This window comes from Chelonoidis abingdonii, chromosome 3 (genome assembly GCF_003597395.2).
Source record: "Chelonoidis abingdonii isolate Lonesome George chromosome 3, CheloAbing_2.0, whole genome shotgun sequence".
NCBI lineage: Eukaryota > Metazoa > Chordata > Testudines > Testudinidae > Chelonoidis > Chelonoidis abingdonii.
Window position 1 is genome coordinate 137072256 of NC_133771.1, and position 26017 is coordinate 137098272.

Below are 26017 nucleotides of genomic sequence, written 5' to 3' on the forward strand. Positions count from 1 at the left end.
CCAGTTGTTTGTGTGAACATTGCATTTGTGCATACTGTCTTGGCAATTGGGAATGCATATTGCAAGCAATGTAACTACAGGCTTACAAATCTGAAAGTCGGTATCAAAGACTTCATTGTTATATCTTGGAGATGGAACCAGTAACTAGCAATGGATAGCAATGGCTGATGCTGCTTTTTTGAAGCACACTGCCACGAGATTATTTAGATGTACTGTGGCTGGATTTTTTTAAAGGGTTTGGATAACTCCATTATCGTCTTTTGACATTTCCAGCTTTATAATCTAGAGTATTCAAACGTCATAATTCAGGGTGTTATCTGATTGCCTGAAGGAGTCTGAAGGAAATTCCCAACAGCACCATAGATAGTATTGTCTAGTTGCATTAGTGGATATTTTTTGCCTTTGAAATATTGAAACATACGGCACTTGGTGCTGCTGTAGGAAAGATACTTGCACTAAATGGTCCTATAGTCTGTTTAAGAGACTGACAACTCTTGTTTTAAGATTACGATATAAATATATAAAGTATAAGACAAACATTTTCATACTTGGGTAGCAAAAATTCGGCTCCTAAATCCATGTTAAGGCTCCTAAATCAGCATCCTGATATTCCGAGATGCTGTACACCTCAGGCTCCCATTGATATCAGTGCAATCTGTGAGTTCTCAGCAGCTCTGAAAATCAGTTTCCTTATATTTAGGCAACTAAATGTGGATTTTGGAACCTACCTTTGGGCACCCGAGTTTGAAAATGTTGTCGAGAGATAATTTTTCTTTTCACAGTAATGCATTTATTAAACTAAATTTCTAAGTAAATGTAGATTATGTATCCAGAATAAGAAATAATTTATTATATAGGGGTAATACAACTGGCATAAAATATCCATGTCTCAAGGGAATTTCTGCAAGTGCAATGATAAGAGAGCCTAAAAATGTGAGACTTTCTTATAAATATTCTGTTCCCTGTCTTGCCTTTATTGAATAGCTAGACAACAAAACATTTTTCCTTGTGATTCCTTTATCCTTTTGCTGCTCGACCTTCATAAATAATGTGCTGCTGCTACATGATAGTACTGGAACCTCAAGTTGAACCAATCACAGTGCTTGTCAGTGAAGAAAACTACAACTCCCCATAAGAGTTTTTTTTTTTTGTTTGTTTGTTTTTTTTTTTTAGTTTCACAGCACAGGTCTTGATAGTACCATTATTGAGAATCTTTGAACAATTAGATGCATTTGACACATTGATGCCAGAGGGAAAAACAAAGAAATACATATAGCTGCGGTTCCATACTGTGGCACCTGATGGCAGTACTGAGGCTGTTTCAGAAAGAATGTCACATCATCTCTTGCATTGCTCCAGGCTCCTGAGTTGCTCTGTGAAATGAAAACCCAAAAGATGTACAGTAGTGTGTCGTGCTCTGTTTTGTTTAAGAAAGTGATAATGTTTTAAAACCTGAAGAGGGTATAATTTCAGAATTGCTTCATAGTAACTGGAACTTGTGCTTGCTTGTACATAGGATCTGATCTTCCTGCCACTAAACTCAAAGACAAAACTCCCATTAGCTTCACTGTCATGAGGAACAGGTCCGTATTGTTCAGCCTGTAGTGTACATACAGAACTGTAGAATACTCTTTTATGTTTAGTCTCTCTAACTCCAATCTAAATCTCAAGGGAGATTTAGGTTGGACTTTAGGAAAAAGTTCCTAACTGTCAGGGTAGTTAAACACTGGAATGAATTGCCTAGGGAGGTTGTGGAATCTCCATCTCTGGAGATATTTAAGAGTAGGTTAGATAAATGTCTATCAGGGATGGTCTAGACAGTATTTGGTCCTGCCATGAGGGCAGGGGACTGGACTCGATGACCTCTTGAGGTCCCTTCCAGTCCTAGAGCTCTATGAATCTACGAAACTCCAACTCAGTGCGGGGTACACCTATGGCACGGGTGCGAAGCTGCACAACAAGCTGATTTTAAGTGTGACTCACAGCTCTCGGTCCTGGTCAACGCGTCGGGGTCCGCAGTTTTAATCTTATTTTAAATGAAGCTTCTTAAACATTTAAAAGCCTTATTTATTTACATTACAGCAATAGTTGATATATTAATAGACTGCTATAGAAAGAACATTCTAAAAACATTAAAAGTAATTACTGGCACGTGAAACCTTACATTAGAGTGAATAAATGAAAACTCGGCACACCACTTCTGAAAGGTTGCCGACCTCTGCTTTAGTGTGTGTGCTCAAGGTATGTGAACTTTCTAGCCAGAATTGTATTAGTTCAACTTAATCTGGCATTTGGGAAATGAATGGCTTTTGAACAATTTAATTAAGTGTTGGGATTTCAGCTTTGTTGCAGTTAGTGTATTAACTGCAGTATTACTTAACAGGAGAGTGCTGCATGGTATGTTGAGGAATGGATTTTTAACCCAGTGTGTAGAATACCCCCCACTTCCCAATTTTCTGCCTATTGACTGGGTCATAGCTTCTCCAGACCCTGACCTGCTACCACTTGATCTGTCCCCCACTGGCTAGTGTTTTGAACACTATACTGTTTTGAATCTTGCGTTAATCCTGGGCTCTGAGTTTATGCTGTGAGGCACAGAGACCTATTTGGAGTAACTATATTAGATGAACTCATGCGTCTTCTCTCCAGCTCTCCTCCATTATTACTTAAGCAGAGTCTTCTACACTTTCTGTGGTGATGAGGGTTATGTAAGCACTAGATTAAACAGATTTCTCCCCGTTCTTGCATTACAATCAAATCGCTTTAGTTAACATTGCATTAATTTCTATATGAATTATTTTTATATTGTATTAAGGACAACTTACTGTGATATCATGAATAGGATAATGATTTCACTGGAGAAGCAAGTTGAAGCCATAATATAATGGAGAATGCTGTTATCCATGCACAAATGTCTGAAAACATGACAAAGAGAATACAGAAATTAAACTTTTCTTTTGTGTTAGCTTGTGTGGTCTAATGATTCCCCTGGCTTCTGTCAACTTTCTGTGTTACCTTAGGTAAGTCACTTTTCTTTGCCATAGTTTACTCATCTGTAAAATGGGCATATTATTATTTACCTTGCAAATATATTGTGAAGCTTAGTTAAAGATTGTAAAGCCCTCTGAGATCCTCATATGACAGGAACTTCAGAAATGCAAAATATTATTTCCAATAAACTGAATGTCTTGAATTTTTGTGCTTTTTTTGAGAGAGTTACTGTTAATAGCTATGGGAAATCTCTTCATTATTCCACATATATACTGCCTAAGCAAAGACTATGGATCCTGTAGGTAACCTGTTCTAAATGGATTTGGATTATAAGAAAAGGACAACAGGAAAGTTGGTTTGCTATGGTTTCAAACAAACATTTGAGAGAGAAAAGGTCCTTAATAGTTTTCTCATGATGTAGATTGCAACAAAGTTATTTTTTGTAGTTGTGATGTATTAAATGGAATGACCTTTACCAGTTGATGACTTTGATGTAGTGGAAGTGACATTTTTCCACTTGACCTTTATACGATGTGTCAGCTTGTGCTGTAGTGCCAAATAAGTTGCAATTGACAGATTTGATAGAACGCTATCTTGACAGAAGCTTATTGTTTGGAAGAAGATATGCATTGAAATGTGAACCCTTTAGCAATAACATGGTGAAGTTTTCATGTACCCTCCATCACTAAGGAATAGATGGCTTAGAAATGACTACTATTCAAATCCCAGCTGGAACACTTATTTTAATTAATCTTTTTGTAATTGACACTTTTTCCCTAGAATGGACTTTTAGTGTTAAATCTGCTTGCTTTGTTTTAACTTTTTCTACCTTTATATACTCCTTCCCTGAACCTGTTAACACTTTTTACTTTCAAACTCTAACTTTCCTTGGTTGTTTTTTTACTCTATGCATTTTTCCCCCTGTATAATTTGTTTTTATCTTATGTCCGTAACAAGGCTGTTAAACATAGTAAAGATTTCAGCACGCAGTAAAACCTGTGGAGAACCTGTCACTGGGGGGGGGGGGTGGAGTGTGTGTGTGTGCGCGCGCGTGTGCTTGCACGCGTGTAACAGTTTCTTTGTTTTGTATTTACTTTATGGTAACTATTTACCAGAAATAATGCTGGAATAGAGTAAAGGGCTAGGGGGCAGTGAACAGCTGACAAACTATAAAGCAGTGATTGTGTGGGGTATGTTGAGAATGAGAAAGATATAAGCAGGGTGGAACTGTTGCCTTTCCACAGTTTTGGCATTTCCGCTAAAAGAGTACAAATTCTAGCCAGACTTTCCTGAAGAAAGAAGACTTGCAGTTGCACAGAAGTAGCTTAAAATTAGAAAATGACAGTTAGTGATTTCAAAGACTGACTGCTATAATTCCAACCTTCTCTTCTACTGTGGTCAAAGGTTCTAGTGCTTTTTGTGAGATTTGACTGGAACTATTTGACCATTTAGTAGGTGAGAGAAGCAGTTGTGGGATCTAAGCCTGTTTGTTTGTAAGCCTGAGGCCTTGGCTACACTGGAGAGTTGCAGCGCTGGTGATGGGTTTACAGCGCTGCAACTTACTCACCGTCCACACTTGCAAGGCACATACAGCGCTGCATCTCCCTGGCTGCAGCGCTGGCTGTACTTCTGCTCTGCCTGGGGTATAAGGATTGCAGCGCTGTTCCACAAGCGTGGCCATCAAAAGTGCTGTAAATGGCCTCCAAGGTATTCGGAGGTATCCCAGAATGTCTGTTCAGCCACTTTGCTCATCAGTTTGCACTCTACTGCCCTGGCCTCAGGTGACCTGCCCTTTAAATGCCCCGGGAATTTTAAAAATCCCCTTCCTGTTTGCTCAGCCAGGTGTGGAGTGTAATCAGTTAGTGAATCTTTCCAGGTGACCATGCCTCCACGCGCCAAACAAGCCCCAGCATGGAGCAATGGCGAGTTGCTGGACCTCATCAGTGTTTGGGGTGAGGAAGCTGTGCAGTCACAGCTGCGATCCAGCCATAGGAATTACGATACCTATGGGCAGATCTCAAGGGACATGCGGGAAAGGGGCCATGACCGGGACGCTGTGCAGTGCAGGGGTTAAAGTGAAGGAGCTGCGGAGTGCCTATTGCAAAGCCCGCGAGGGAAACCGCTGCTCCGGTGCTGCCCCACGACCTGCCATTTTTACAAGGAGCTGGACGCGATACTTGGGGGTGACCCCACTGCCAATCCGACGACCACGATGGACACTTCAGAGCGGGGGGAGGGTGGAGGGGGAGAGGGAGGGAGGGGAGGAAACCGAGAGTGAGGGTACTGGGGTGGGGGGAACACCCCGGAGTCCCAGGAGGCATGCAGCCAGGACTCTTCTCAAGCCAGGAGGAAGGTAGCCAGTCGCAGCAGCCGGTACTTGGTGAAGGACAAGCAGAGGAGCGGGTTCCCGGTAAGCGGCTTTTATTTTCAGGATGGAAATGTTTCGGGAGAGGAGGGGGGTTAGGGCTGCATGCATGCATGCCTAGATGTGGAATAGCCCATTGATGTGGTCTATCACGTCGCGGTAATCGGCCTCGGTAATCTCTTCAAAAGTTTCAGCCAGAGCGTGGGCAATGCGCTTGCGCAAGTTTATAGGGAGACCACTGTGGTCCTTGTCCCAGTCAGGCTAACGCGTCCGCGCCACTGTGCCGCGAGGGGTGGGGGGACCATTGCTGCACACAGGCAAGCTGCATAGGGGCCAGGGCGGAATCCGCATTGCTGTAGAAGACCCTCCCGCTCTTCCCAGGTGACCCGCAGCAGCGAGATATCTTCCAGGATTAACTCCTGTGGAAAATGTTGGAGAGTGTTCAGTGTAGCAGTTTGCTTTGCACCCCTGCAGCAGGTTTGCTTTCCCCTGTGGAAATGCACTGTTCAGTGTAATGCCCCCAGTGTTTGCTTTCCCTGAAGCTGAAGCAATCAGTCCCCTTACTCACCATTTCGTGGCTCCTGTGGGTTAGTGTGCGCTCTGTTTGGTATGGGAAAAGTATGCTAAAGTGAAGACTGTAAACTCCTTCACTGTGTGGGAATAACTGTCTGGGTGAGATTATAAACAATGCAGCCTCTGTTAACTGTTTGCCATTTTTGTCTTTCGAAAAGTGTCCTTGACTACTCGACTGCCGTATCATCCACTGCTCAGAGGCTACAAAACTCAGGAAGAAGCCGCGAAAAAGCAAAGAAGACATGCTGAAAGCAGTTATGGATCAGTCTGCCAGAGAGAGTAAAAAACTGCAGGACTGGAGGAGAAAGGGAAAAGCAGGATCCTGCCAGAGAAATGCAGCGGCTAAGAAGAAAAGCACAAAAGCAGCTGATAAGCATCCTGGCGCGCCAAGCGGACTCTATCCAGTCACTCGTAGCCATGCAGGCAGAGCACCTACTGTGCCGTCCCCCCCCGTCCCAAAGCTCTTTCCCTTGTGCCCAATGTCAGCTCCAAACCCCTTCCCCAGCATCCAGGTTCTTACCACCACCAGCTGCCCCCAAACACCTGTACGTTCACCAACCAGCCTGAGAACTACGACCCTTACCCTCTGCACTCAACCCATCACCATGCAGTATTTTCATCCTGAAGTGCAGCAGTCATTGCACAGCACTCCAGACAGGACATATTCAAACCTGTGACTGTACAGTTCCCACCCCACCCCTGCCCTTTTAGGTTCCCAAATGTTGTGTGTCTGTCAAGAAAGTTATTTTCTTTTCAATAAATGAATTCTTGGCTTTGAAAACAGTCTTTATTATTGCAGAAAGTGAAAGATACCATAGCCCAGGAAAGAAACAGGCACTGCAAATCATTTTAGGAAAAACAGATTCTACTAACATTGTACCACTGCACTTCACTCCCGTGCAAGGCACCAAACATTACTGTTGGTTTTCAGCCTCAAATTCCTCCCTCAAGGGATCCCTAATCCTTGTAGCCCTGTGCTGGCCTCTCTAGTAGCCCTGCTCTCTGGCTGTGCAAATTCAGCCTCCAGGCGTTGAACCTCGAGAGGTCCATTCCTGACTGAATGTTTCACCCTTCCCTTCACAAATATTATGGAGGGTACAGCATGCGGATATAACCGCAGGGATGCTGCTTTCCCCAAGTCTAGCTTCCATACAGAGATCGCCAGCGCCCTTTTAAATGGCCAAAGCACACTCCACAGTCATTCGGCACCGGCTCAGCCTGTAGTTGAACCGGTCCTTGCTCCTGTCAAGCTTCCCTGTATATGGTTTCATGAGCCAAGGCATTAATGGGTAATGGGGTCTCCAAGGATCACAATGGGCATTTCGACGTCCCTACTGTGATCTTCCAGTCTGGGAAAAAAGTCCCTGCCTGCAGCTTCCTGAACAGGCCACTGTTCCGAAAGATGCGTGCATCATGCACCTTTCCAGGCCAGCCTGTGTTAATGTCAATGAAACGCCCACGGTGATCCACAAGCGCCTGGAGAACCATAGAGAAATACCCCTTCCGATTAATGTACTCGGATGCTAGGTGGGGTGGTGCCAGAATAGGAATATGCGTCCCATCTATTGCCCCTCCACAGTTAGGGGAAACCCATTTGTGCAAAGCCATCCAGAATGTCCTGCACGTTCCCAGAGTCACGGTTCTTCTTAGCAGGATGCAATTAATGGCCCTGCAAACTTGCATCAACACGATTCCAACGGTCGACTTTCCCACTCCAAACTGGTTCCCGACCGATCATCGGTAGCTGTCTGGAGTTGCCAGCTTCCAGACTGCAATAGCCACACCGCTTCTCCACTGGCAGGGCAGCTCTCAATCTCGTGTCCTCGCGCTGCAGGGTGGGGGCGAGCTCAGCACACAGTCCCATGAAAGTGGCTTTTCTCATCCGAAAGTTCTGCAGCCACTGCTCGTCATCCCAGACTTCCATGACGATGTGATCCCACCACTCAGTGCTTGTTTCCGAGCCCAAAAGCGGCGTTCCACGGTGCTGAGCATTCCGTGAATGCCACAAGCAATTTAGTGTCATACGCGTCAGGCGACTCGATATCATCGTCGGACTCCTCACTGTCACTTTGGAGCTGAGGAATAGCTCAACTGCCAAACGTGATGTGCTGGCGAACTCATCAGCAAAGTCCTCAGCAGCGCGGGCTCCATTTCCCACAGAAATCGCGCTGCACAGAAACTGTTGGGAGACTCACAATGGTGCCAAATGTGGACGGAAAAACAGTGACTGCTGGGATGTGAAGCGATGCACCATGGGGTGTTGGGACAGGAAGCGGAATGACCCGCACCCTTCCATCCGCTTCCCACAACCCACGGCGCCAAAATGGGACGAGGTGCTCTGTGGGATAACTGCCCACAATGCACCACTCCCAACAGCGCTGCAAATGCTGCAAATGTGGCCACACTTCAGCGCTGGTAGCTGTCAGTGTGGCCACATTGCAGCGCTTTCCCTACACAGCTGGACAAAGACAGCTGTAACTCCCAGGGCTGTACAGCTGTAAGTGTAGCCATGGCCTGAGAGACTCCAGTTACTGAGCTACAGTAATTTAAATAAAAGCCTCTGAACTGCCAGGAATGATAAGAGCAGTGAGAACAACTGTCTGATCAGTCTATGCTACCATGACCTGGCTCAGGCTGTCCAGTCATAGGCAATCAAAAGGAAGGTGGAGGCAAAGAGAAGCAGAGTGAGTCTGTAAAGGGAAGTGCAGTCTTCCTGCCACGACATTTATGAGATATATAAAATGTTATACTTCCCCAAATACTCACTAAACAGTTTTATTAGCTCCTACGAATCATATAATTTTACTATGCCATTTTGTGTATGTATTTTACCGAAGACTTAGCCTCTGCCTTTGGCATTTCTCTTTGGGTGGATATTTATTTTATTTTATTGAGATTTATGTAACTACTAAAAAGGTGCTTTTGGGGTAACTTAGAAATACAACACAAAAATTCTCTAAGTGCAGCAGTACAATTTAATTTTAACACACATCCACTAGGTATAAGTGGAAAAAAAAATATTGTAGAACTATATAATAATAAAAATCTCTAGCAGTTATCTAGTACTTTTCATCCATAGATCTCAAACCCACTTTACAAAGGAGGATAGGCCTCTGTTTTATAGATGGGGAATAAACTGGTACAGAGAGGTAAAGTGACTTGTCTGAGATTACATAGTAGGTCAGTTGCAGAGATGGAAATAGAACCCAAGTCTCCTGATTAACAATTCAGTCCTCTACCATTGGGCCATAGATACTGGTGAGACTGCATTAGGATTGTTGTACTCCATTCAGGTTAGTTTAATATTCCAAGCTATGCAAAATGCTGTGTCTCTCCACGTGCTGTTGTAGTAATAGTAGTTAGGCGGAAGGGTATTGGTGTTTGGCCTCCTTTTCCATCTTATTTGGAGCAGCTGTCATTGAATAGCAACTACTGTCTCTCTGCTCTCTATGCCCTCAGTTGAGCAAGGCCCTCAAGCACATGCTTGAAGTCAGTGGGACTTAAACACATGCTTAAAGTTATGCACATGCTTAAGCGCTTCATTGAATTGGGAACCAAGTGGAATTTTAATCCACTAAACTTGCACAAGTGAAGCTTTTTTGGCCTCCTTTACATTGACCTATCTGAAGACCTTCCTGTGCAGTCCTAGCTGGTGTCTTATGTGGTTCAGAGGGCCTTTTGTGCACCTTAAACCTTATTTTGCACTGAGAGTATCACAGTCATTCTGACTACTGCCGCAGAGCTGAGCTGAAAAGAATATTATACAAATGAAAAGAAGATGGTGGGGCTGTAACTAGGATAATGAAAGGACCCAAGGATCTTTTGTTGTTCAAATAGGAAAGAGAGAGTAGATTTTATCTTCCTTTGAAGTGAGGAGATTAAGAGGTAATTCCATGAGGTTAAACAGCTTTCAGTAGGGAATAAGGTCCTAGAGAGGAACAAAAGGGTACTAATTTTTAAAAAAGGGCAGATTGCTAAAGGGATATAGACAGACCTTCGTTATGCAGTGAGGAATTAATATTTTGCAATTATAGCAGCACCTTTTATCTGAAGAACTCAAAGTTTTGCCAACATTAATAAACATAATAAGCCCCTTGTGGAGTAGGTATTATAATTCACTGTTTATGGATGCGGGAACTTGGAACACACAAAAATTGGGTGGCGTGCATAAGATCATATCACATAGTAAGTGTGATATCACAGAGTAAGTGCTGGGAATAAAACCCAGGAGTCTGGACTCCCTGTCTTATATTCTACCAGTAGACAGTACTCCCTTCGAGAAAGTATCTTTTTATAACTCTCTTTGTATAATTCCCTGTGTATTAACATTTTTAAAAAAGAAGCTTCATAAGTATCTTGATAAAAATATTGTGGGCTATAGAAGGGAATAGATTTCTATATGGGCTTCTTTGACTCTCCCATGTTCTAAAAATAGACCTGTTTATTTTGTTTACTATTATATTGTGCCTTGAGTTTGCAGGGTCATATGATACTTTGGCTGACAGCCACTGTTATGAGGCTGATACAGGAACGTGTGTTGAGAAAACCATAACTGGGTTTGTGAGGTTTTGTGTTTTAATGTCTTCTGTTTTTTTTTTTCAGTGAAAAGGAACTTTTCCTAGCAGGGATGGAATTGATTATTTTGTCAGGATCTCATAGGGAAATCAAGGAATTCTACATTTTATTTTTTCCTCAAAAAGGAATCTCATGGGATTTAGATACTACCATGATAAATTATTTAGAAATGCAGAAAGATAGATGGAAATTTGAGACTCTACTGGCGCTTCTAGAACATTAGTTTTCAGTCCCTGGCATGCACACAAGTTTTGATAATTTGTGACTGAGTCTTTAGGTTCTTGCTTCCTCTCCTGACTTCCACCCCTACATGCTGTTAATCGCCTCCTTCCTTCCTTTCTGTTGTGTGCACTCTAGGTGGCACTGGAATTTGGGCTTATCCAATCCCTAATCTGTCAATATGCCAAGCTTCTTTGTGGTTTAAAGCACATGGTCAGTGCCTCTCATGCCATACTGAAGCATTGGTTTAGTACTGATTCAGAGAGACAGGTGCCACCTACTAAATCATCAACATCAAATTCTACCATATTCTCCCATATTACAAATGGTCATTTTCATGTGTTCTTTTATGGTAGCACCCACAATTTTCTAGGCATCTGCCATAGTAGTAAGATACAGTCACTGCTCCAAAGAGCTGTAGGTTGGATCTGCTCTTCTTCCATAGTGGAGATCCATAGATTTATAGGGAAAAGTTTGGCCAAAAAGGTATTTTTAGCATAAGGAACTGCAAATTTGGAGTTTTTCCATTTCTGACGTGGGTTTGAATGAAGGCCAATTCAAAAAAGTATTTCCTTGTTTAGGCAGAAAAAATCAGATTTACAGCAGCCACTTTTGAGTGCAGAGACACCAGTTTAGGGAGATGTCTGGGTTTTCATATATTTTCACATACAGTGTATGTCTGCTTATGTAAAAGTCCCAGAGCAAACATTAATATTCAAGAACATAATGGATATGGGTCTCTCTCTGGAAGATTTTAAATCCATTAAAAGACTATGGTAGTTTTGGGAGAGAACTCCTGCTCCTTTGTGTTTTTTTGCTAGTTACAGGGAGCTGTTTGCCTAGTTCAGAACAATGGAACAGAAACTATTTATCCAAAGTATGAATGGGGTAGAAGCACATGATGGCATGTCATATACATCTCAGGGAAGTAAAAAGCATTTTGGACACCTGATTTTCGGTTCTAGTATGACACAGGTTAGCAAAGACTCACATGCAATCTGCTAGAAAATTCTTTAGCTACTTACAAAGTAAGAATCACTTGATGGATCATCTAGCATAAGAGAGATATGATGACCATACTACTGTATAACCAAATGTGATACATGGTTATACAGTCATATTTCAGGTTATTAAATCTAGTCAAATTATTTGTTGTGAATAAATGTAACTTTTGTGAATTGATCCAAATTTCTCTGAATAGTTGTAAACAAATTTCAAATGTTTGTAAACTGTCCTCTTTGTTCAATAATCATAAACGGTAGGCTATAATTGAATGTAGAATTGTAGAGAGAATGACTTTTATCATCAGTTTCTCTTGCCACAGAAGAGAAAAGATCATGCCTTCTAATTGATCTGTGTTTTCAAGTGATCCTGATGGTCAGTTGGTGACTTGTTTCCTCCACATAGAATAGTCGAGAGGGGCATTTCAGAATATACATTTAAAAAAAACTGCTTAATCCTCTGTCAGATTTCAACTTTGGCACTTTTGATAGGTGACTTTATCTGCACCTGTTCATTGATGTTTCTTAGGCCAGGTCTACACTACGCGCGAAAATCGATTTTAGATACACAATTTCAGCTACGAGAATAACATAGCTGAAATCAAATATCTAAAATCGATTTACTCACCCGTCTTCACCACGTGGGATCGATGTCCGCGGCTCGCCATGTCGATTCCGGAACTCCGTTGGTTTTGGTGGAGTTCCGGAATCGATATAAGCGCGCTCAGGGATCGATATATCCCGTCTAGATCAGACGCGATATATCGATCCCCGAGCAATCGATTTTAACGCGCCGGTACGGCGCGTAGTCTAGACGTGGCCTTAAACTGGAATTTGTGCTTTTTAGCTGTGCTTTTTCATAGCATGACATATTTGAAATTACAGGGATAATCCATTGTGGATCACTCCTTTGTGTTATCTATTATATTCTAGAACTTCCATCCAAAAATAAATGTGTTTCAGACAGTCTAGTTAAGGATGGTATTCTATGTATACTCAAATTAGAAATAACTAATGAGTCTGTTCTTTGTTTGACGGGGGAACAAAGAACCTGTACATGGCTAAATAGAGTATTGGACAATATTTTTGACTGAATTCATAATCATAAAATCCCTGAATTAAAAACGCAGACAAATTCATTTTATTTATTTCTTAGTTCTCAAAACTTGCTTTTTGAAAACAATCATCATGCATATTACGCAACTCTGTGTGGAAAGTCCATCATATTTCACTCGAGGTGATGAGGAAAGGGAGATTTTGGTTTAGAGATTTTTGTCAATGTGTGGGGGATTTTTGTTCAGTCCCCCTCACTATGAAACTAACAGATAGTTGCCTTCTGGCCTTGTATTTGAATAATATGGATTTGGAAATCTCTCCTACAGTCTTTCTCTAACCAGGTCCACATAGAGAGAGCTGAACTATAGGCAGGTAAGGATCTGTATTGCTTTCTGCTGCCTTCCTTGTTTGTAGGAATCTCTTTAAGAGTATAATTTAGTTGTATAATACATAAAGCATAATGTAGATTCTTTCTACATGATAGTGCTGTATATATTTTCTTTTAATGAAAATTTCTACTGGAATCTATAGGGCATGTTTATTTCTGTATGATTTAATGTAGTAAAAATATGTAATGACGCTGTCAACACTGCTTACAAAATAATGTGGATATCAAATAAAATGCACCTGCTTGTTTTTACTGTAAAGTATCTTTCAATGGCATCTTAGTGTAGACTATCCTTACTGTAAAGTCATATGGGAAGTTCAAACATCACATCACTTTAATTGGAAATGAGATACCGACAGACAGTATGAAAAGCAAACAGGACATGATTTATTCTGTATATACAGTAGATTAATACAGGGCTGATCATTCCAAAAACTTGACACATTAAAACCATGTTGTGTTTTGTGGCACCTTACATGTACAACAAGTTTCAGATACTGTATGAATCAATGAAGAATGGGAGTAGATACACTCAGTACAGTACTATATTATTTTTATAGGACTAGAAAGGGACCTCCCTGGGTGATCAAGCCCAGTCACTGGCTAGTGCAAGCAACCTCATCATAGAATCCCATCCAATACTCCTATATACTAATGATGCCTTTCAACTTTCTGTGATCAGTCAATTTCATTAGCACACTTCTACTTTTTGTGCCAAGATTATCAATGAAAATATTAGATAAGGTCGGTCCCAAGACTGGTCCTTGAGGAAAGCCCCTAGTAACAATCCCCACCAGCACAATCATTGTCCTCTCAGCTTACCCCATTATTATCTCTGTCAGGCTTTCTGGAGTGGCTTCAGAGCATGAGTACCAACCTTAGGGCAGACTGTTAAGAAGCAGAGCATAAACCACAAATTGGCTGTGAGTTCTCTCCTTAAATTTCACCAACCAAGTATGAACTTCTCAAGCACTATAACAGCCCTAACATGAAGTCACAGACTGAATGGAGGTTATGTGATAGCTTTGGTGGTGTGGACTTCTGTGATGTAGGGACATGTCCGGGGCTTACCCTGCACTAGCACCATTCTCCTGGCAACCTAATGAGCACAGCTGCTCCTGATAGAGCTGGACCAGCTCCCACCACGAGGCCAGACCCTTGCTCTCACCACTAGGCCAGACCATCCACAGCTCTGTTGCTGACAGAACACCGTCCAGATGGGTATGAACATCAGCTGAGGCAGAGGGAGGGGGCCAGAAGCTGCTAGCCTGGCCTGGGTCTGAACTAGCACCCTTCAGGTGAGACGCTTGATGTCCTGTGCAATATTCCAGATTTAAAATGTAAGCTACCATAAACTTGTCCAAGTCATTAACAAAAGAGTATCTGAAACATTGAGAATTCTACTTTTGTTGAAAGTTTAAATGAAAACTAGTGGATTCAATTTAAATGTAAAAGGAAAAAATCCATAACTGCCAGCATGTGTCATGTTTCATTTTTTCATATGGTTTAGAACAACTGAAATATTAAACTCCAAGAATGAGTTTGTTTATACTGTCAGACTCTTAAGTAAATCTGCTATAAAACTTGCATTTAATACTCTTAGAAAATCCTAGTATTACACACTTTAAGGACTTGCTAGTTTTCTGGATTGTTATTTGGGTGTGCGGGTAGGAGGAAAGGATCTCTGGCGACTGGGAAGAGAAGGATCTGGGTTGGGAGCCTTAATAGGAATCATTTCAGACCCACATCTCCATTTCTCTTCTGGTGGAAACTATTCATGTGGGCTTGTCTGTATGCCTAATGTTTTCTACTTTCTCCTTTTACTGCATCGCAGTCCTCCTATCAGACAGGAAAGAGACAGGGAAAGGTAGCATGCAGCTAATATTGTAGGAAAAGAAAGAGCTGGAACTTGAGGAGATATCGGAACCAAATCATCCTCATGGTGTCTGGATACTATGGTGGATAGGGCAGCAGACAGGGATTCAAGAGATTTGAATTCAGTTCCTGGTTTGGCCATAAGCATCCTATGTGACTTTGGGCAAGTCACTTACTCTACTTTTGTCTCAGTTTCCCATCTGTACAATGGAGATAATACTTTTCTGCTTCATAGGGTTGTTGTGAGAATAACTCCTATGATGGTGATGTGCTCAGATATTATGCTGATAGGGCTACGTAAGAGCCTAGATGGAAATATAGGGCAGTGGTTTAACAGTATGGGTTGTCTGGAAGCTGAACAAAGGGAAGCTGTGAGTCTCAGACTGTCTGCTCTTTTAGGGTATGTCTACACTGCAATTAGACACCTGCAGCTGGCCTGTGCCAACGGGCTTGGGCTCGTGGGACTGTTTAATCGCAGTGTAGGTGTTTGCGCTCAGGTTGCAACCTGCGCTCTGAGACCCTCCCACCTTGCAGGGTCCTAGAGCCTGGGCTCCAGCCTGAGTGTCTACACCGCAGTTAAACAGCCCCACAGCCCAAGCTCTGCGGGAAGGGAACTGAGTAGTGAGTGAGGGGGTGATAGCAAGGGCAGGAGCAAAGATGGTGGCAGGATTCCTGCTGTAAAGGATAGAGAGAGACTGAAGTTGAGTGTTTTTTAATCTCTATCTTCCAGCATTGACTTCAGCAGGGCAGGAAAATAGGAAAACCAACCCACTTGAGTTTCCACGCATTAGTGCATCCCTAAATGACTGGTTCGGGGTCTCATTAAATGAATGAGAAAAGTGATTACTTTCAAGGCTTTAAAAATACCTTTGTCAGCTGTGTTGCTTGTAGCTGCTTCAGACTGTCCACCAGTATGAACCCCTGCCAATTATAAAGGATAATCAATACTACCTGTGTTCTTCAATGTCGTCAGTAATAAAGGCACAATAATGCCCTCGTTCTCAAAAAAGAGGAGCTTGTGTTCCGTCCATCATTATAATGTCTGAAGCTCATCTGGAAATGATCCATCTGACCAGTCTAATACCACAAAGAATCCTCAAACAGTACTTCCTTTGTCTGCTGTAGCCCAAGCACAGAGTCTTTATCCTAGTAATCAACAAAGACTCTCAGTTGTACAGCAAATAACACTCACGCAAGATATACTCTTTAATGAAAGCCACCTCACTGTTGGTTCTTTCTTCTGTTGGTGTTGGATTGGGTGCAGATCGGGGGGAGAAAGGAGTTTAATCCTCTTATATAGAATATTTTGCTTGATTATTAATGTTTTGGAGAAGCTTGTTATGGTTGTCTGATTGTCTTTTGTTAAAATGGAACCAATCGTTTATTTTTAGGGAGAATATTTAGATCTGTTTGTTGCCTGAGCCTGTGGCACATTTACCCCACACCTTTAGGGATACTGTAGCCAGCTGTGGGAGGATCATCATAGCAAAGGATTGCACAGCATTGTATGCCTGTTGGCTGGAGCCAAGGATTGGGTCTGGAATATTTTAAACAAAATTTACATTATTTTGGTGGTGATTGATGTAAAGCACTCAGGGCTAAAGGCTTTTTCCCTAATCCTTCTTAGGATTTCATTGTAGCATCTGTTGAGGGCAATTACGTTAAAATGCTTCCTTCCCTTCTCAGTTTATTGTTCCTTTAATTGTAAACAGTACAAAATCCATAGGTTGGTGTGGCAATAAAAGGTCAATTCTTTGCTCTAACATAAAACTACTATTAGAAAGTGTGTGCACAGAATGAATGATTGTGAAACAATATACACATTTTGGCCCTACTGCTTTCAGCTGAACTCTGAGGCAGTTGCTTCAGTATCTTTAAGATGCTCAAGATCCAGCATCTCAATTTCCCAATCTATGGCACTTGACTGCAATGCTATGCCTCACCAACTCTGTTTTTTGGGAACTAGAAAATGTAACAAGTTAGAGCATGCGGTCACAAAATTGTCATTTTCCAGGTTCCTGTTGATAGGAATTTTAAGTGCCATTGGGTGAAAGGGACATTTTCAGTCACATCAAGAGCCAGCAAAGTTGCAGTCCTCTTGTTCTCAAATTCCATAGGATTGGAGATTGCCTTCATAGTCAGAAATCCAGCAGTACTGAAAACAAAACATTAGTTTTCCTGTGATGTTTGAGATACCATTCTCTTCTCCATGCTTTCAATGTATTTAATCACTAGACTTATACAGGCTTTGAATTCAGAAAAGTAGGTGCTTAGTGTGTTTGATTCTTCCTTACTTACTTGTTTTAAATATAGTATTGCTAATCTCAGGTGTGCACAAAAATCATGAATCAGGCACCAAAATATCATGTGATTTGCTTAAAAATCATGAAACATTTTAGAAAATAATAAATTTGGGGTTATTTTTGTCTGACTTCTGGTTTTTCAGCAGTTGGGGTATGTTTTTAAGCTGCTCTCTGCAACCTTGAGAACTAGAAACGTGTTATTTTTAAAATGAAAGTTGGGATTTCTGTATAATCATGTGGCTTCAAGACTGGAGCTTTAAGATACCAGGTATCATAGCAGCAATATAACACCACTGGATTTAATTGATTCCCCCCCCCCCCCGTCCCCCCCGCCCTCAATTCTCACCAGTGTAAGTGATAGGGCAAATTGAGGCAGGTGAGTTTAGCAAGATCTTGATTGAGGACAGATGACTTTCCACTTTGATTATCTTAAGCCCTGTTTTGCACAAAGATCTGCCAATTTATCCTCTAATGAGGTCTAGAAATGATTCGTTCTGAAATGCAGGGGCTCAGTTTGGTGCCAGCGAACTTTCTATCCTTGGTGATGATGGTGTCTGTGAAGCAGATGGGAGAGCATAAATTCATGGTTGTACTGTAAAGGAATCATTTCCCCTTGTTTTGTTTTATCATTTTCAGCTTTTTATTGCAATATCTGCAAGACCCTCAGTGAATTCCAGAGCTTGTTGATGAATTGAGGAGTTAAGGTGAAAACACAAACACTCAAGTATTTAAGTAAATCCCAAATAAAGGTCAGAGATAATGCCTCTATTTCCTAAACACTTTTAACAGATTCTGCACCAAAATAATGGTCATTATAACCTGTAGCTTGCTTTCCAGATCTAAACAGTTTCCCAGTTGATTACCTAATGTGATAGCAATGTAATCAGTTCATTTACTTCTGTTTTTAAATGAAGTGACTTCGAAATACTTAAGATGCAATTTCAGAGCATCTATATATAAAATATAAGGTAGCAATTGCTTTTTACCAGCCATCAGTTAAATTATTTGCTTTATTTTTGGCTTGCATCACTGCAGGAAGGATACTTATACTTAGTATAAACAATTACAATTAATAACTAAACATAAAATTTGGCTGCTATGTACATTGCATATTGTTACATTTCCTAAGAAAAGATTTATTTTTACTATTTGTATTTTGCTGTTTAATAAACTGATGGATAGGCTGGTTTAAAAAATAAGTTCCTTAAAAAGGTTGATTAGAGGAAACTGCAGGATTGTAGTGACTAACACAGAAAGGATAAAAGATTGTTTGGTTTTGAGATGAGTAGCAGATGAGGCCAGCAACATTTTTATAAAACTTCCGAACAAAGTATTTTGAAATGTCTGGTAGTAGAAATTAATTGAATGCCATGTACACTTGCAAGTATGAAACATAGTGCATCTGAGAATTAATGAGACAGAGATAATAAATTGGCCTTTGAATTCCTTCATCTGTATTTCTTCCAAAAATAACCTCTATGACATCCTGAGGTCTAAGAAGGTAAGCGTAGGTTGGTGAAACAACTCGACACAAAAACACAGGGTTAGTCAGTCATGTTATGGAACAACAGTTAAAGCATCGGAATGTAACAGTGTTTTTTTGATCAGTTCAAGGTTTCTAACTCATAATTCTAGGTTAGACAATAGCCTCTCCCTGCCTGTTCCTAAAACAGTTGGTTTTTATACCCCCCTTTCTGAAGTACCTGTGTAAGCCTGAGTTGCTAACTCTTCATTTGCCATGGCAGTGTGTCTGTACCTGTCATACTTACTCACTAAAATGGTCTCATTTTTTCATGCACATTTGAAAAGACATAGGATGCCAAGCATCGAACAAAAACCTTAAGTAATCATTTGGGGCCTGTGACCCTAAGCATCCCAATATCCATGCCCTGCACACCATTGTAATAATCTTTGCACAATATATGCATTGTGTGGTATCATTTGAAAACTAATAACTCACTGGTCAATAATAGCATAGTGAAATGTATTTAGTGACATTATATGTAAAGATATGAATATCTCCTGTATGGGAGGTGTCATAAACAGATAGCTAAGGGTTAATGTCTCTTTCACCTGTAAAGGGTTAACAAACAGTGACCTGCAACACCTGACCAGAGGACCAATCAGGAGACAAAATACTTTCAAATCTGGGTGGAGGGAAGCTTGGGTGTGTGTTCTTTGTCTGTTCTCTCTGGGTTCTGAGGGTGACCACACGTACCTACAGGCTCTCTAATCTTCTGTTCAAATGTAGTAAGTACAAAGGTAGAAAGGAGGTTTAGTCTTTTAAATTGTTTTTTTTCTTTATTTGCAAATGTGTATTTGGCTGAAAGTGTTTTAAATTGTATTTCTGCTGGAGGAGGCTTTTTCTCCAGTTTCAATAAGCTGAAAGACCCTGTAATATTCCATCTTGAATTTACAGTGATTATCTTTACTCTTTCTGTTTTTTTTATTAAACGTTTTTCTCTTTAAGCCCTGATTCATTTTTTGTCCTGATTAAGGCTCAAAGGAACTGAGTCTGTACTCACCAGGGAATTGGTGGGGAGAAGGGAAAGGTAAATTTCCTCTTTGTTTTAGATTCACGGAGCTTGAATCTGTATTGCCTCTGGGTGAGGGGCAGAGGGGAGGGGTGGAGGTTGAAAGCCCCTGTTTTAAGATTCAAGGAGTTTGAATCATGTGATCTTCCAGGGTAACCCAGGGAGGGAAAGCTAGGAGGGCCTTACTGGTGAGGGAAAGCGTTACTTTCCTTGTGTTAGATCTCAGGGGGTCTGGATCTTGGGGGTCCCGGGGAAGGTTTTGGGGAGACCAGAGTTTATCAGGCACTCCAAGTCCTGATTGGTGGCAGCCTATCAGATCTAAGCTGGTAATTAAGCTAGGGGAATTCATGCTGCCCCCATCTTGGACCCCTAAAGTTCAGATGGGGAAAAGATAACTATGACAGGAGGCTTCAGAAGTGGAAAAGGGCAAATATTATGGCCAATCTATAAAAAGGGAAATAAGGACGACCTGGGGAATAGACCCATCAGCATCGTCTGCAAACATCTAGAAGATAAGGTTATAAGTAACAGTCAGCATGGATTTGTCAAGAAACAAATCATGTCAACCAACCTGAGCTTTCTTGGACAGAAGTAACAAGCCTTGTGGATGGGGGAAAGTGTGTACATGGTTATCTTGACTTTAGTAAAGCTTTTGATACTGTCTCATATGACCTTCTCATAAACAACTAGGAAATGCAACGTAGATGGAGCTACTATAAGGTGGGTGCATAACTGGTTGAAAACTATTCCCAGAGAGTAGTTATAGTGCGTTCAGAGTCATGCTGGAAGGGCATAACAAGTGGGGTCCCACAGGGATCAGTTCTGGGTCCTGTTCAATATCTTCATCGGTGATTTAGATGATGGCATAGAGAATACATTTGTAAAGTTTGCGGACAATACCAAGCTGGGAGGGGTCACAAATGCTTTGGAGGATAGGATTATAAAGAAAAATGATCTGCACAAACTGGAGAAATGGTCTGAAGTAAATAGGATGAAATTCAATAAGGACAAATGCAAAGTACTCCATTTAGGAAGGAACGATCCATGCACACTTACAAAATGGGAAATGGCTGCCTAGGAAGGAGTACCACAGAAAGGGATCTGGAGGTCATAGTGGACCACAAGTTAAATGAGTCAACAATGTAACACTGTTGCAGAAAAAGCAAACCTCGTTCTAGGATGTATTGGCAGGAGTGCTGTAAGCAAGATATGAGAAGTAATTCTTCTACTCTACTCCACACTGATTAGGCCTCAGCTGGAGCCTTGTGTCCAGTTCTGGGTGCCACATTTCAGGAAAGATGTGGACAAATTGGAGAAAATCCAAAGAAGAGCATCAAAAATGATTAAAGGTCTAGAAAACATGACCTATGAGGGAAGATTTGAAAAAATTGGAGTTTTTTAGTTTGGAAAAGAGGACTGAGAGAGGGGACATAACAGTTTTTAAGTACTTAAAAAGTTGTTACAAGGAGAAGGGAGAAGAATTATTGTTCTTAACCTCTGAGGCTAGGACAAGAAGCAATGGGTTTAAATTGCAGCAAGAGAGGTTTAGGTTGGATATTAGGGAAAACTTCCTAACTGTCAGAGTGGCTAAGCGCTGGAATGAATTGCCTAGGGAGGTTGTGGAATCTACATTATTGGAGATTTTTAAGCGCAGGTTAGACAAACACCTGTCAGGGATGGTCTGGATAATACTTAGTCCTGCCATGAGTGCAGGGGACTGGATTAAATGACCTCTTGAGGTCCCTTCCAGTCCTATGATTCTATGATGTTGTTAGCACATGTTCAAAACCGGACAGCCCTGCCTAGGCAAAAGTTGTTAGACAGGTCTATCCTAAATCAAGAACTGTGTGTTCATCTCAATTTACATATAAGTAGTAAATAGAACAGCAGGAATGGCAAGAAACAGAACAATTTGGATTTCAGGAAACACAAGTGGGGAAAGAGAGCATGGAGCTTCCTTCACCACCAGACTCCATCACCTTCTTTACTGTTTGAATAAACTTTATTTTTGAAGGGTAACTCCACTTCAGAGGTTCACTGGATTATAAAAGAAGGGAGCAGAGAATCCCAAGTTAACTCTAAGAAGACAAAGGCACCAACACCTTTGGGCCTCTGGGAGAGATCCTAGCCAAGGAAAGGGTCCGTCACCATCTTGTTGGAAGACTATGGGTGAGACAGGCCATCTTCAACAAAGCCTTGAACCAAAACTTACCCTGGCGAGCCAGACCAGTTTATCTGCTGTATCAGCAGGTTCGGCTGACCACGGCTCCCACTGGCCGTGGTTCCCCGTTCCAGACCAATAGGGGCGGTGGGAAGCAGCGCGAGCAAGGGATGTGCTGGCCACGGCTTCCCGCCACCCCCATTGGCCTGGGATGGCAAACTGCGGCCAGTGGGAGCCGCGATTGGCCGAACCTGCCGATGTGACAGGTAAACAAACTGGCCCGGGCTGCCAGGGTGCTTGCCAGGTGAGCCGTGTGCCAGAGGTTGCTGACCTGTGGTGTAGACATACAGTCAATAGCTTAACTGAGGGTATGGAGGGCCACATGGTTCAGACAGAGACCTCTATTGAGAGGATCTATTAATAGGGATTCTCTATATCTTAGTAAGGAGGAGAGAATGGAAGATGATAAAGTACAGGTAGGATCTGAAGAGACAGTCGAATGAAGCAGAGTTGCTGTGGGTGCTCGACCCTTCCCTAAGTTGTACAGCACCAAGGGCCCTGTGGAGCTGATCTCCATGCTATGCAGGGTATTTGCACACCTGTTACTGTCCCTCCCTGAGCACCGGCTCCGCACTTCCATTGGCTGGGAACTGGCCAGTGGGAGCTGTGGGTGGCGGTGCCTGTGGGTGAGAGCCGGATCTGCTGCAGGCTGGAAGCCTGCCTCTGCACCCCGGCTGCGATGTTGACCAGTAGCTGCCAGAGGTAAGCCTGTGCCCCAACCCCCATGCACTAACCCTTGCCCCAGCCCTGAGCCCCCTCCTGCACCCCAAACCCTGCATCCCCAGCCCCACCCCAGAGCCTGCACCCTCAGCCCAGAGACCTGACCCCCTCCCGCACCCCAGCCCACAGCCCCCTGCCACACACTGAACCCCTCACCCCCACACCCGAACCCTATGCCACAGCCCTGAGCCCCTCCCACAACCCAAACCCCTCATCCCCAGCTCCGTTGGATTGCAGGCATCAACAATTTTCTTCAACTGGATTGCTGGAAAAAGTTTGAAAACTCCAATCCTACGGTGTATCTGCATGGTGCCTACCATAATGAGGCCTCAATCTTGTTTGGGGTCCCAAGGCACAACAGTAATACAAATAGTAAAAATAAATAATACTTGGTAACATTAGGCTCTGTCATCTCAACACAAGCAGAAACTAACTCAATAAGATGTTATATATGTGTCTTTATGATGATCTTTTACTAAAATGAAAAAATGTAAACTTCTAATCTAGTTTAGACAGAAATTGAAACTAGTTAGTAGAAAAAACATGCCCAGATTGATATGATTCTGGAAACAAATTATTGTATTCAGAATAAGAGAGGGGGAGGAAAGCAAATTACAAAAATATTCAAAAAAGAACAATGGTAGGCAGAAAGTGTGTAAATTTAAAGATTTCTGTATTTGTACAGTAGTTCAGAGCTTTCAGAGCAGAGTAAAGTATCATTATGGATGTTCATATGAATCTGCCAGTGTGTTTTCCAAAACATCTTGAGGTAGAAAATAAACATTCTAAAAATCAATTATTTATCTTTGGGCTGTTCACCTGTTTTTTGCATAGGAAAAAACACCAAATAAAGATTAATGACAAGTAATTAAAATGTTTTTGCTGATAAAGTTATAGACCAGTCATAAAATGAAAATGCTTTCTCAGTAGCACTATTATTTTTATTTGCCATCTACAGTATAACACGTTTTCTGGATTCATAGACTAGAAATAATTTACTGAAAATCTAATATTATGCTTTGAGGTTTGAGTGTTTGTCGCTACATATGCATTTTCTGTTTAAATTTAGGTTTGAATCTGTTCACTAAAATATCATTGGGTATTCTTGGGTTCTCTTTATGTAGTAGTAACATAGGTTTTTAAAACCAAGAAGATCTAAAGGTCAGATTCAGACTAACTTATACACTTGCAAGTGTATAGGCTCACTGATTTAAAATTCCCAACTGAGGCCTGCAGGCTTAGCTTTGTATATCAACAGAAGTAAATAGTTTGACATTGTAGATGTCTCTGATGTTATCCAGTTCCAATCTGAGTAATTTAGAGCAAAACATTCTGACTTACTGTAGCAAACACTTCCCTTTTTGATAAAGTATGGTATTTATCTTTTCTTGACCATCCAACTAACTTTCTTTAAAGAAAAATGTAACCCTGTTTGTTGTTTGTTAAGTAATACCAACTTTTGGTACTTTTGTGTTTTAGCTGATAAATTTAGAAGGAAACTAGGAGAACTGGAGCGAGAGAAGAATTCTTTAAAATTTCAGCTTCCTTCAAAGCATCCTTCAATTATCAGCTTCTTGGACAGAGTCAGTACACAAGTTCAAACAGCGTTGTACTGGGCTGGAGATCGGTAAGTTCACTGGAACCTTATGATACGGAACTATATTTCTGTTTTTCTTGAAGTACTGGGTACAAGTTATGGCTAGATTTTAATTTTTAAACAAAAAATGAATGCTTTGGAGCATTAATACTACACCTTTTAAGAATATAATAATAATTCAGTCCTATTGTCATTTTTCCTTTTCTCCAGGTCTTTAAAAAGTGTTATATTAGAGCCTGAGCCTGAATGAATGAAGTCTATATATGACTTTTACCACTGATTTCAATGAGAACAGGCTTGAACCCTAGCACAGCAACTTAAACATATAGCAACAAGGCAACCTGAGGCCACGTCTACACTACGGGATAATATCGAATTAGCTAAAATCAGTTTTATAAAACTGATATTACAAAGTCGATTGTGCACGTCCACACTAGGCACATGAATTCGATGGTGTGGGTCCATGGTCCAAGGCTAGCGTCGATTTCTGGAGCGGTGCACTGTGGGTAGCTGTTCCGTAGCTATCCCAATAGTTCCCTCAGTCTCCCCGCACCCTTGGAGACTTCCGGGTTGAGAGCCCAGTGCCCTGATGGAGGCAAAATCATTGTCGCGGGTGGTTCTGGGTACTAGCCTCATCCGTTCCTTTTGAAACGCAGCCAGACAACACTATTCACGCCTTTTCCTGGGTGACTGAGCAAACGCCATAGCACAGCAATCATGGACCCGCTGAGATCATCAACGCTACTCGTGGACGTTGTAAACACCTCGCGCATTCTCGTGCTGTCCTGTGGTGAACCAGAACTGCAAAGGCAGGCAAGGAGGAGGCAGCTATGGCAGCACGCACGAGAGCGATGACAAATGGACACTGAATTCTGCCTACCCAGCTGGGCCCTGCGTTTGGAGCTATGCTGGTATCGGGGCACGGTTCTACCCTTGAATGCCGATTTTGGGCCGGGAAAACAAGCACACGCTGGTGGACGGCATAGTTTGCCCAGGTGTGGACGATTCGCAGGGCTGCGAAACTTTTCGCATGCGTTAAGAGCACTTTCTTGAACTGTATTTGCTTCGCCATGCCTGAAACGCCTATACAATACTACACAGATGAAGCACCCTCACAGTGAGAAAGGCGAGTAGAGAATTATGAGGCCATTACTTGGCAGTGAACTCAGTGAACCCAAGCTACCGGTCAGTCGGGAATCAATTTGGAGTGGGAAATCTACTGTGGGGGGCTGTGTTATGCAAGTAGCCAAAGGCAATCGTTAGCTGCTGCTAGAAGGTAGTGACTCTGGAAACGGCAGGGCGTAGTTAGATGGCTTTGCTGCAATGGATCCCAACTGGGGGGCCAATAGATGAACCATACCCTATTTGGCTCGGAGCACAGGGCACCTAGTTCGTTAAACCGCAAGGGCATACTTTTCAATGGGCTGAAGCACTGGTGGATCACAAGGAGTTTTCCCAAAACGCAACAGCCGTGGGATGGCAGAAGGGTTTTCATACGCTTGCGTTTCAGAAGCCACTACCTGTTTAACGGCTGCAGCAAGGATACTTCCCACATCAGAAAATAAACAGTTTGGGATGTTGAATTCCTATCGTATCCTG

At 42.0% G+C, this 26017-nt stretch overlaps 1 protein-coding gene across 1 annotated transcript in view; it reads left to right on the plus strand.

Moving 5' to 3' along the window:
* The window catches only part of DISC1 (DISC1 scaffold protein), a 399613-nt gene that overhangs the window by 78777 nt on the left and 294819 nt on the right, over positions 1 to 26017 (plus strand). Inside the window, 1 exon segment of the mRNA XM_075064148.1 lies at positions 24301 to 24448. Coding sequence (XP_074920249.1) covers positions 24301 to 24448 — 148 coding nt within the window.